The sequence below is a fragment of the Bos mutus genome, chromosome 12 (genome assembly GCF_027580195.1).
Source record: "Bos mutus isolate GX-2022 chromosome 12, NWIPB_WYAK_1.1, whole genome shotgun sequence".
In the NCBI taxonomy this organism is placed as follows: domain Eukaryota; kingdom Metazoa; phylum Chordata; class Mammalia; order Artiodactyla; family Bovidae; genus Bos; species Bos mutus.
The window spans coordinates 73,036,873-73,049,332 of record NC_091628.1 but is presented as its reverse complement, the minus strand read 5'-3'; the positions used below and the strand labels follow the sequence as shown (position 1 = coordinate 73,049,332).

Below are 12,460 nucleotides of genomic sequence, written 5' to 3'. Positions count from 1 at the left end.
AAATGACGATACTCGTGCCTGATAGCCCTCCCTGGTCCTTTCCATCCTAATTTGCTGTCAGGAAGATTGTTTTTCCCCAGACTTTTAACTTTTTATTTTGTATTTGGGACATAGACGATTATCAGTGTATGGTAGTTTCAGGCGAACAGCAGTGAAGGGACTCAGCCATACATATACATGTATCCATTCTCCGCAGCCCCCTCCCATCCAGGCTGCCACGTGACACTGAGCTCCACGTGCTCTACAGTGGGTCCTTGTTGCTCTCCACTTTGAATATAGCAGTGTGTACATGACCTTCCCAAAGTCTCAGGGAGGTACTTTCCCATAGGAACACAGCAATATCTAGTTGCTCCTCACTGCAGATGACTGCCCCCCTTGGCCTTGACTGCAATGTCAAATGATTTTTTATTAAAGTGGAAATGGTGGTGTGTCCCTCACTAATTAGCTTCAACTATCTCAGTGATTAAATGCTGAAAAAATTCCCTTTGTACGGAAAACTGTAATTAAACATTACAGGGAAAACAAATTATCCTCCGAGTGCCACACTTTCATCTTCAGCTCGTTCATTTCCTACACGGGCGTCTGATCTGCCCGGCAGTGGATCCCAGCCCTGTTGGTTCTCTGCCACACAAAGATATAATTATAAAAACAAATGCTCCGAGACTCCTTGTGAAATGAACGCATTGGCATCTCCCTCACACACGATTACATTGACATGTGAAGCCAGAAGGAAATTTTTTTTTAACCAGATAACTATTAATTTTATATGACTTCCAGAATAATATTTATTATTTTCTCTGCTGGAGCTAAACAGCCACCCCAATTTCTCAATTTCATCATGTATTCATTTGCCTGCTATAAAATTAAGTGAAGAAGTATTTGTCTATTTATTTATTGAATACCAGCAGTTCACTTGGCATTGGGCAACCAGATGGAGCCACAGAAGAAAAATAACAATTCTGCACATAATTAAATAATTGCTGATGGAATTTAAATGGCAAGGGAAAGAGAGAGAGAGACAGGGAAAATGAAAATCTTTGATCATTATAAGTATATACTCTTTTGCAAGGATGAGCAGTGATGAACTCCCAGCAATTGATGCATCAGTAACTCTCTATTAAGATGAATTTCCCAGAAATTATCATTCAGATTGAAATTCTGGTTTTTTGATTTGCTTAATAATCGGAGTGTGAAAAATTGACTCAGCGAATGCCTGATGGCAAATGTGGCACTCCTTGAGACGTCTTGGGTTTGGGTGAGATGTTTTTCTGAAGTAATCCTGATGAGGTTCGCACGTGCTTATCTGTGGGGAAGCGGGGCTGGAAGGATGGAGTGGCTGCCTCTAGAGGCCCTGGGTACCGGAGCCCCGCAGGCATCCTCCAGCCTCGCGGGAAGGCTGATTTACCCAAGAGCCGAGATGACGTGTGCTTGAGCCGCTTCACTGCTACCATCTGAATGATGGCTCTGGGTCCCTCCGCTGGGGCTCTGCGTGTTCATTCTCTCCCCACAGAGCTGAAGACAAGAGCAGACCCAGGCGTCTCCACTGTAGCTCCATCTCAGTCCCCGCAGCAGTGGACGGCCTGACCCAGTCCCTGGCCGGTCCGCCCTCCAGGCCCCCTTCTCTGCACTCGGTGTTCAGCCTGGATGACGGCAACGGCCTCCCGTCGCCACGGAAACAGCCTCCGCCCAAGCCAAAGAGGGACCCAGCCACGCGGCTGAGCGCCTCCTACGAGGCTGTGAGCGCCTGCCTATGGGCTGCAGCGAGGGACTCGGCGAATGAAGGTTAGCCCTGGGGAGGGAAGGGGCTGCCCCGCTGGGTCATGGATGCTTGACTTCCGGCCTTTGGGTGCCCCGTGCAGCACTGCCGCCCTGGTATATTTCTAATAGAATTAAATCCATCCTTGGCTTGCCAGGGGCCCCTTAATCATTAAAGATAAAGAATATTAATTCAAATCTCTAAGCCTCTTAGGGAAAAGCTACTTATATATCACTTTCCTTCACTCCTATCCCAACTTCCACATCCAATGAGGAGCCTTAAACAGAACAGTTCAGAAAGTCGGTCGCTAGTCCATGTAAACTTCTGCGAATTAGAAAGCTAAAGAGATTCATCTGGCTTCCCTGTTATCACAACCTAATTAAAAATTAAGCCTGCTTTATCTGCACACAGTAACTGAACCAATTCACGCAGGGGAGAAACATGACTCGGCAGAACTCGATGAGTGAAATTTTGGAGACCAGACAACAAAAGTTTCTGCGTTGGTGGTCTAGACATATTTAGGCAAAACCACAGTTTATTCTCAAGTAAACTTATCATAGGTTAGTTCATGTGGCGTTATTGCTTAATTACTAATTTTTAGAATTATGAAATGCAGAGGCAGTCCTTCTTTGCAGAAAAGTTTAACAAATTCTCAGATTTTAGCTGTCACCCTTGAAATGTGAGGCCCCATTCTAGGCCCAGGAGGATGCACAATATATGAAGCAAACCAAGATACCTTCCCTCCTGGGGCCTGCACTCTAGTGGGGGAGACAGATGGAAAACACAAGAGACAGATAAATACACAGAGTATTTTAGAAGACCACGGCTGCATAGGGAAATAGAGAAAGAGGTGGTGATGCCAGGTGAGAGTCTAGATGAGATGGCTGCATAGGTTTCATTGGAAAATATTACATGAACAGAGGAGGGAACACAAATTCTTTGGTAAATAAATGAGCCAAAAATGCAAAAGCTCAGCAAAGCCATAAGTTCATCTTTGACACCAAGGAGATGGGCAGACCATGGACCAGAAATCTGGTCTGTGAGATCTTTCACAGCAAGGACTTGACCCTAGTAATCTTCAAAGGCGCTCTTCATCCGTTACTTTAGAAAGAATAGATCTTCAGGAGAATTTTTTTTAATTGCTGTTGTCATGTATGAGTCACGTTACAGTAATGCTTAGATGGAGATGAAGGAGAAATTCATTACTTTGGGAGAAGAGGACAAATGTGTGTTTTCAGCATCATGATAATATGGGACATAGCAAAAACATGAGAGAAACCGTCTGGAGGAGAGCCTTCAGGTGGATTTAGATGTGAAAATAAATAGAAAGAGAAGGCCTTCCAAAGGAGCAAGCCCTTCTCCTCTTCTTCTCAGTGTACAAGACAAACTAGAAGGGTCTTATAGTCTCCGCAAGTTGTAAATATGCTCCCTGAGAAGGTAGATCAGGCCCACTTCCCCAGTATTACTTGTAGATTTCTACAGTGGATTATAGAGCAGATCACTGTGGTTGAAACAAAACTGGGGCCGGGGGGATATGTTAGGAAAGGAAGAATAGCATCTAAAAGGCTAAGCCTAATGAGATGGGAGGAGCTTCCCAGGGGCAAAGAACTGGCCTGCCAATGCAGGAAACATAAGAGATGCAGGTTCGATCCCTGGATCGGGAAGATCCTCTGGAGGAGGGCATGACAACCCACTCCAGTACTCTTGTCTGGAGAATCCCATGGACAGAGGAGCCTGGTAGGTTATGGTCCATTGGGTCACAAAGAGTCATATATAACTGAAGCAACTTAGCACAGCACAGCACAATGAGATGGGAAAATGTAAAATATAGACTCAAGACAGCATCATAAATTTAAAAAAAGTACTGAACAAGATGGAAAATTTGCAATCTTGTATATAAGATGGAGCCCCAACCAAATTTGAACACCATCCATGAACTCTATTAATTTGTATAAACAGGCCTTGCAATAGCCTGTAAAGCCTAAACATGCTTTCTGCCTGTGTGTACATGAGAAGTCTACCTGCCCTGGAATTGAGAATTTGGAGAAGTCAGGTGCCAACTCGTCACACAGTAGGGACGGGAGACAAAGTATTGAGGCTGCAGTCGAGAGTCTTTCCTATGTGTAGCAGAAAGCAAATGTCAATTTAAAAATGTTAGTCAAGAACCACAGGGGATAAAAATATACATAAAAGCAAATGACAGGAAAAAAAAAAAAAAAAAGATTAATGAAGAGGAAGCAAGAAAGACCCCAGGTGTAAAACTCTTGAGATTCCTTCTACATGGAGAATCAGAAAGCTGCTAAATGCTGCCTGTTTAAAAAACATGCTGTGATATCATTAATTTGCAAGACTTTTATATAAATTATAGGTTCTTAAAATATAATCTCAGCTCACAGGTGGTTCTGAGATGCTTTTGGTGTCTCCCCACTGCGGCCCACCCCGGGGGGAACTCACATCGTAGAGGCAGGGCCAGTCCATAAATCTGCTGCTTCTTCACGATCCACATTAGTGCTTCTTCCTTAATCCTGAGGGCTTGACAGCCATCACATGTCTCCTGAGGCTCCAGGTGAATCCCTGCGTTCGGCAGTGTGTTTTAAGTGGGTCTTTACAGATAGGAAGAGTAACCTGACTCATTGGGTAGAGCAGGTGTGCTGGCCGGCATCTGTCACTCTAGGACTCGGGCTCACTTGCTCCGATCCACAGCGTCTAGCATGCCGTCCGTCAGCAGTGGCCCTGGTCCTCTTTACGCCATCATCGCAGGAGCCGAAGGTGTCCAGAAAGTGCCCACTCCCCACTAGTGGCTATTTCAGTTCAAAATAATTAAAAGTGAGCAAAGTCTAAAGTTCAGTTTCTCAGTCATCAGTGCCAAGGACTCCGGAGCAGCTGGTGGGAAATTTCTTATCATCACAAAAGTCGATCCGACAGCACTGATGTTTTCTTTAAACTGGAGTCTAGTAGATTTACAGTGCTGTCTTAGTTTCAGGTGTACAGCCAAGTGAATCAATTATACGTGTCCACACAGCCACTCTTTTTAGCTTGTTTTCCCAAGGTAGGTCATTACAGAGCATTGAGTAGAGTTCCCAGTGCTATACAGCAGACCTGTATTACTTATCTCTTGATATACAGTGGTGTGTGTGTCAGTTCCAGTCTCCCAACTTATCCCGCCTTACCTCCTTGGTAATCATAAGTTTGTTGTCTCCTGTAATTCTGTAAATCTACTCCCATGTTATAGGTAAGCTCATTTGTACCCCTTTTTTTCAGATTCCATATATAACTGTTACCATACGCTATTTGTCTTTCTCTGTCTGACTTACTTCACTCGGTAGAGGAGAAGGCAATGGCACCCCACTCCAGTACTCTTGCCTGGAAAATCCCATGGACGGAGGAGCCTGGTAGGCTGCAGTCCATGGGGTCGAGAAGAGTTGGACACGACTGAGCGACTTCACTTTCCCTTTTCACTTTCATGCATTGGAGAAGGAAATGGAAACCCACTCCAGTGTCCTTGCCTGGAGAATCCCAGGGACGGGGGAGCCTGGTGGCTTGCCTTCTATGGGTCGCACAGAGTCAGACACGACTGAAGCGACTTAGCAGCAGCAGCAGCAGCAGCGCTCAGTAGAAAAATCTCCAGGTTCCTCCTTGTCATTGTATATGGCATTATAGACAGCACTGATTTTTTTTTAACTTTTTATTTGTTTAAAGAGAACAAAAAAATTTTTTTATTTTTGTACATTTAAAAAATTTTCATGAACCTTCTAAACACTTTTGTTCAGTTGAACATATACAACTCTTCAAAATAAAGATGCTGGTGATTGTGGTGTTGTTTTGACAGGCATGCCTGTGTCTCTAGTCGTTCAGTCATAACCGACTTTTTGTGACCATTTGGACTGTATCCCGTCAGGCTCCTCTGTCCATGGGGTTCTCTAGGCAAGACTACTGGAGTGGGTTGCCATGCCTTCTTCCAGGGGATATTCCCAACCTAGGGATCGAACCTACAACTTCTGTGTCTCCTGCATCGCAGGCAGATTCTTTATGTGATGAAACAGGAGGGGACTTTAACTCAGAGAAAGTGAAAGTGTGAGTCACTCAGTCATGTCCAACTCTTTGCAACCCCATGGACTGTAGCTCTCCAGGATTGTCCATGGAATTCTCCAGGCCAGAATACTGGAGTGGGTTGGCATGCCCTCCTCCAGGGGATCGTCCCGACCCAAGGATCGAATCCAGGTCTCCTGCATTGCAGGCAGATTCTTTACCATCTGAGCCACCAGGGAAGCCCTTAACCCAGAGCATCTATGCTAATTTACCCGAAGTACCCAAAGGCTTTTAGTGGTGGCGCTAGAGTAAATTAGCACTAATTTCAAATTCATGGTTTTACCACAAGGGGAATACTGAGTTTTCTGCACCTAGAACTGTATCACACCATTATCTGTCTTCTGCAAAAGATAGGAAGGAAATTTGATCACTGCTTGAAATGTTGGGTGAACACCATTCATAAGAACAAGACCACAAATCAACTTCAGGATCTTTTCTTTTATGAAATAAAGCTGCTGAAGAACTCAGAAGGCTGTAGAGTGCAAAGAGATGCAACCGGAGAGTGAAGGTCAAAAATTGTAGAGACGCCAGTAGTTAGGTCCCCCTGAAGTAGATTCCTTTCTGCCCAGTCCTGTTCTTCGCAACATGTGCCTTTCCTAGAGGTTTTCATCCAGTAAACATGGTCGTCTGGCCAGGGCTTTTTTTTTTTTTTTCCTCACTATCTTTGTGCCTGAAAAGCTGGAAACAATCTTGTGAGCCAGTAAATTTTAACATGTGTTTGCAAACTATTAACAAGCGAGAGCCAACTATTTGAAAGTACGATTTTTAGAAGTCTAGGATTGTTCTTTGCAAAGAGAGACCAGGAAGGGAAGAACAGGCAGTGACTTCACTTTTTCTTTGCTGAGAAGCTCCCAGCGGAGAGCTTTTCCCAGAAGCTGAGTTTCTAAACCCAGGAGCTGACATTCCCCTCCCCCAACATGGTGACCACCGGATGGTGAAACAGCAGCACAGGACAGGTTTTCTTGGGCAGCTCTCGGCATCAGCATCTGAGCCTGATCATTTTATTACTGTCTCAGGGTCTGAGCTCATCTGCATGAAGGGCTGTCACTCAGGGTCCTCCATGAAGCCACAGGTGGGAACTGCAGTCACCTGGAAGCCGGTGACTTGCACCTCCGGGGGCCCCTGAATGTCTAAGGACTGGGACTGCTTGGCCGTCTCTGTGTCTAGGGGGTCTCTCCACCTGGTTTGTGCAGCATGACAGGTGCGGGGTGGCTGGGCTTCTCACACAGAGTCAGCGTGTCCAAGGCACATGACCCAGGAAAGAGAACGCCCGGTGGTCAGTACATTCCCTTTGACGAGCCTGCCTTAGAAGTTACACAGCAGCACTCCCACCACGTCCATCCGCCAGGCAGTCCCAAAGCACACCCGGGTGTAGGAAAGATGAGGTAGATTCTGGGGCTTCCCTGGTGGCTCCAAGGTATAAGGAATCCACCTGCACTATAGCAGACTTGCAGGAGACACGGGTCGACCCCTGGGCCGGGAAGACCCCCTGGAAGAGGAAATGGCAACCCACTCCAGTATTCTCGCCTGGAGAATCCTATGGGCAGGGGACTTGGTGGGCCACCGTCCACGGGGTCACAAGAGTTGGACACGACTGAGCACACACATGCGCCAAACAGATTCTACCTCCTGCTGGGACTGGGAACTCGACTGTGGCCAAGTTTTGGGAAATTCAGACTGCCTCTGACTGTGGACAAAACAGCTCACATCGCTCCCACATGGAAGATGCACTCATGTCTGGGTGCATGCTCAGTCACTCAGTCGTGGCCGACTCTGCAATCCCATGGACGGTAGCCCGCCCAGCAACGCTATCCGTGGTATTCTCCAGGCAAGCATATTGGAGTGGGTTGCCATTTCCTTCTCCAGGGAAGATGCATTCAGTTCAGTTCAGTCGCTCAGTCGTGTCCAACTCTTTGCGACCCCATGAACCGCAACACACCAGGCCTCCCTGTCCATCACCAACTCCCGGAGTTCACCCAAACTCATGTCCATTGAGTCAGTGATGCCATCCAACCATCTCATCCTCTGTCGTCCCCTTCTCCTCCTGCCTTCAATCTTTCCCAGCATCAGGGTCTTTTCCAATGAGTCAGCTCTTCACATCAGGTGGCCAAAGTATTGGAGCTGCAGCTTCAAAGATGCACTCACCCCTCCCCTGAACTCCCCAAAGCCTCACCCCACTACCAAGCTCAAGTCCCAGTTCCAGATCCCACCGTGTAAATCCGGTCCACGTATCCCAGCTGCTCAGACCAGGCTCCTTAGGTAGGCAGCTCCTCTAGGACTGTCCTAAACTATTGAAGGCAGGTTACCTGTTCTCCTCACAACTAGCATGTTGCTTGTGGCTTGGTTAGGATTTAGTCCTGGTGCCTAGAAAGTATTTTCCATGGCCATTTGATCCATGCTCTGGAATCTTGGCTTACCTTAGGATATTATTTCCTAGTCTACAAGAGGCTAGTCCTGTTTGGGGGGGTGGTCGTTTTCTCAGCCTGATTCCTGCTCACAGAACTCTGAGGCACCAGAACCTCTTTATCTTGTACTGACTCTTCCTTTCTCATTGCATGCTGATACGATTCCCTTAAAAACTTTGTTGAGTTTCCTGTGAATCAAATTCCACTCCTTTAGTCAAAGCCACATTTACAAATCTCTTTAAGATAACCTCCTCTCTACCTTTTTTTTTTTTCCTGGAAGATTTCTGTAGGGCAATACCCTTAATATTCTTAGACTGTGGTTCTTATATTGTATGGTTATATATCTTATATATACAGTTCTAATATTCTTAGAGTGTCTTGTGGTTTTGTTTCTTTGAAAGGATCCATGAAACACCACCTAGAGTCTTTTCTTGGGTCTTAATAAAGTGGTTCATAGTTACGACCTTGGCTTCACCTTCAGATCATATTTTCTTGAAAATAACCCCGGATTTAATCTGGGCTTACCAGGCATTTCTTAACTTCAGAGTTATCTGCTATCTGGATGGCCCAGTGAGAAACAATCTTATTTTCAAACTCAGAAATCCCAGGCTCCTTTACAGTTAATAGTTGGTCTTTCTTTAGCTCACCGCTTTATTCCCATGTTTCCCACGGGGAAGTGGAGGGACCCAGGAGTCCACTCCTACACACTGACGAGACCTGTCGTAGACCATCCGGCTCCTCACGCGTGTTGGCTGGTGTCGGCGTTGCTCCGGGTGACAGGGCTGCTAAGCTTTCCACAAAGGTGCAAAACCGGCCATGTTCCTTCCGCTTCCAGCATCTTTCTCACTTTCCTTTAAATCTCACCGGGAGCTTTCTTGAAGGTCACACTTCTGCTAACAGTACCGTCAAGATTTCTCCAGTTTCCCAAGGCTCCTGCCAGGCTTTTAAAGTCTGCGTTTCTTGTGAATAGTAGCACTGCATTCCAGGTTCCAGTATCTGCAGTAGCTGTCTGCTGCTATGTAACAAACCTCTCCAAACTTCAGTGCCTTAAAATGGCGAAGACTAGCAGTCTCCTCCCTCCCTCTGTGTGTGTGTGTGTGTGTGTGTCTGTCTGTCTCTCTGTCTGTCTGTCATTCTTTTTCTCTGTCTGTCTCTCTCTTTCTTTCTCTGTCTCTGACTCTGTCTCTCCCTGTCTCTGTCTGTCTGTCTGTCTCTGTTTCTTCTCTGTCTCTCTCTCTCTCTGTCTCTCTGTCTGTCTCTTTGTCTCTCTCTCTGTCTCTGTCCGCCTGTCTGTCGGTCTGTCTCTCTCTCTCTCTCTGTCTGTCTATTTGTCTGTCTCTCTGTCTTGCTCTCTGTCTCTCCCTGTCTGTCTCTCTCTCTCCTTCTCTCTGTCTGTCTGTCTCTTTCTCTCTGTCTCTCTCTGTCTGTCGGTCTGTCTCTGTCTCTCTCTCTCTGTCTGTCTCTCTATTTGTCTCTCTCTGTCTTGCTCTCTGTTTCTCTCTGTCTGTCTCTCTCTTTCTCTCTGTCTCTGTCTGTCTGTCTGTCTCTTTCTCTCTGTCTCTGTCTGTCTGTCTGTCTGTTTCTTTCTCTCTCTGTCTGTCTGTCGGTCTGTCTCTCTCTCCACTCTAGCAGTTGGCTGGCATCAGCTAAGGCCCTGTCCTGCAAGCTGTCTCCCAGCTGTACTTAGACAGCAGCAGGGCCGGGACAGCCCACAGGCTCAGCTCTTTGGGTCTCTGGAGTCTGGGCTGGGGAAATGCAGACAGCTGGGGCCTGGGGCAGACGGTGCTCTGTCATCTCTCTCCTCTGTCTGGCCTCCCCACAGCAGGGCTGCTTCAGCATCCGCAGACTTCTCCCGCAGAGATCAGGGCCACCGAGACACGTGTCCCAAGAGAGGAGGAGCCAGCAGGGCCACACCGCCCCGGCAAGCCTCAGCAGAGCCTCGGCATTCCTTTCGCCATGTTTTATTCATGGGGCCAGCACAGAGGTCCTTCTAGCTTCCAGGCTCTGGAAGAGCAGCAGGGACTAAGAATATTGTTGAAGGCAATTTTGGAAAATACAGTCTGCCACACATCCTTTAAATTATTCAGATCTTCAGAACAACTCTATAATACTAATGTTAAAATTTTGTTTGGTTCATTAACTTTCTGGGAGAAGCTTATGAGTTGCTGTGCTTTAGCGCATTGAAAGCCTTCGGGATAATGCGCATTAATTACAGAATTGTGCATTTGGGGGTATTTTCTGCTCTTAAAAGTTGGCTGCTTTGGTGAACCCTGTATAATACTGGCCTCCAAAGATGTCCATTGAGTTAGAAAATTAACTTTGTTCTTTTCAATTCTCGTCTGGATGTCTCCCATTTGTTTCATGTTTACAAAGTGCCAGCGTCTGAACTAAGCCCTTTGCATACACCATTTTATTTCTCTGAGATAATTACTGATATCACCATTTTATGCATGACTATACTGAAGCTTCCCTGATAGCTCAGTTGTAAAGAATCGGCCTGCAATGCAGGAGAACCCGGTTTCATTCCTGTGTCGGGAAGATCCTCTGGAGTAAGGGATAGGCTACCCACTCCAGTATTCTTGGGCTTCCCTGGTGGCTCTGCTGGTGAAGTATCCACCTACAATGTGGGAGACTTTGGTTCAATCCCTGGGTTGGGAAGATCCCCTGGAGAAGGGAAAGGCTACCCACTCCAGTATTCTGACCTGGAGAATTCCATGGACTGTATATCCATGGGGTGGCAAAGAGTCAGACACGACCGAGTGACTTTCACATTCTGAAGCTTAGAGGGATGTGACCAAGAGGTCTTCTAAAATTATAATTTGCATGAATGCCACAACCACAAGTGTGCACACACACCCAATTCTGTGACCCCCTCTTATGGCCTGTATTTGCCCACCTCATAATATATATCATGTTCTAATTGCTATAGAATTAGAAATAACTTTTTTTTTTAGTTCTCTGACTCAGCTAAGAGGGCAGAGGAGGCAGGGAACATTTTCTGTGTATTCACTGATGTGTCTTAAGAAGTATTGGTTAAACACACAGCTAAATGAATAACAGCGTGGAATGCTGGTCCTGCTGGAGTTTGAATGCAAGTCTGTCTGACTCCAGAGCCTTTCATTTTAACCCTAAAAGTGGAGTTGTTGCCCCCAAAGTGAGGTGGAGACTCTCATATGTGCAGTCATAATGACAGAAAAGCCTGGCTGCCTGCCTTAAATAACTCAGGAACTCAGCAAAATTAGATGTGCTTATTTAGATCAAGACTTCCTACAGATTAGCACAATACCAAATTGGTAAAACAGTTCACGATTTTTGAGAAGTTTTGATATTTCAGCAAAACTGTATGTAATTTTCTAAAATTAGCGTCTCAGTTTCCAGAGAAATTGTATTCAATAAAATCTACTATGATTTATAGTAAAAATATTAGGAAAAGGACTTTTAGAATTTTTAACTTTAATAAAAGTTTTGAGTCATATTTAAATAGTTTTTCTGCCTCTTTCAAAATTAGTTCTAATAGTATGCTCTTGGGCTTCCCTAGTAGCTCAGATGGTAAAGCATCTGTCTATAATGCAGGAGACCCAGGTTCGATCCCTGGTTCGGGAAGATCCTCTGGAGACGGAAATGGCAACCCACTCCAGTATTCTTGCCTGGAGAATTCCATGGACGGAGGAGCCTGGCAGGCTACAGTCCATGTAGCTGTTGCATGTCCAGGTGGGGCTGCAAAGAGTCGGACGGGACTGAGCAACTAATACACAACAGTATGCTCCTTTGTTTTTCTAAATACAGTCCTTCTTTCCAACTTCAGTTCCCGCTTAAGTTCTTAGTGAAATATAACACTCTTGATTTCCCTACTGTTTGTTAGGATTTAAGTATGTTCAGTTCAGTTCAGTTCAGTCGCTCAGTCATGTCTGACTCTTTGCAACCCCATGAATCGCAGCACGCCAGGCCTCCCTGTCCATCACCAACTCCTGGAGTTCACTCAGACTCACGTCCATCGAGTCAGTGATGCCATCCAGCCATCTCATCCTCTGTCGTCCCCTTCTCCTCCTGCCCCCAATCCCTCCCAGCATCAGAGTCTTTTCCAATGAGTCAACTCTTCGCATGAGGTGGCCAAAGTATTGGGAGTTTCAGCTTTAGCATCATTCCCTCCAAAGAAATCCCAGGGCTGATCTCCTTCAGAATGGACCGGTTGGATCTCCTTGCAGTCCAA

The 12,460-nt window shown here is 46.0% G+C and overlaps 1 protein-coding gene and 1 non-coding gene across 2 annotated transcripts in view; both read left to right on the top strand.

Moving 5' to 3' along the window:
• Positions 1-12,460, top strand: part of MYO16 (myosin XVI) — a 390,818-nt gene that overhangs the window by 318,661 nt on the left and 59,697 nt on the right. Inside the window, 1 exon segment of the mRNA XM_070380864.1 lies at positions 1,511-1,782. Coding sequence (XP_070236965.1) covers positions 1,511-1,782 — 272 coding nt within the window.
• TRNAY-AUA (transfer RNA tyrosine (anticodon AUA)) lies at positions 11,782-11,853 on the top strand. The gene has a single exon. It is a non-coding gene; the product is annotated as a tRNA-Tyr (tRNA).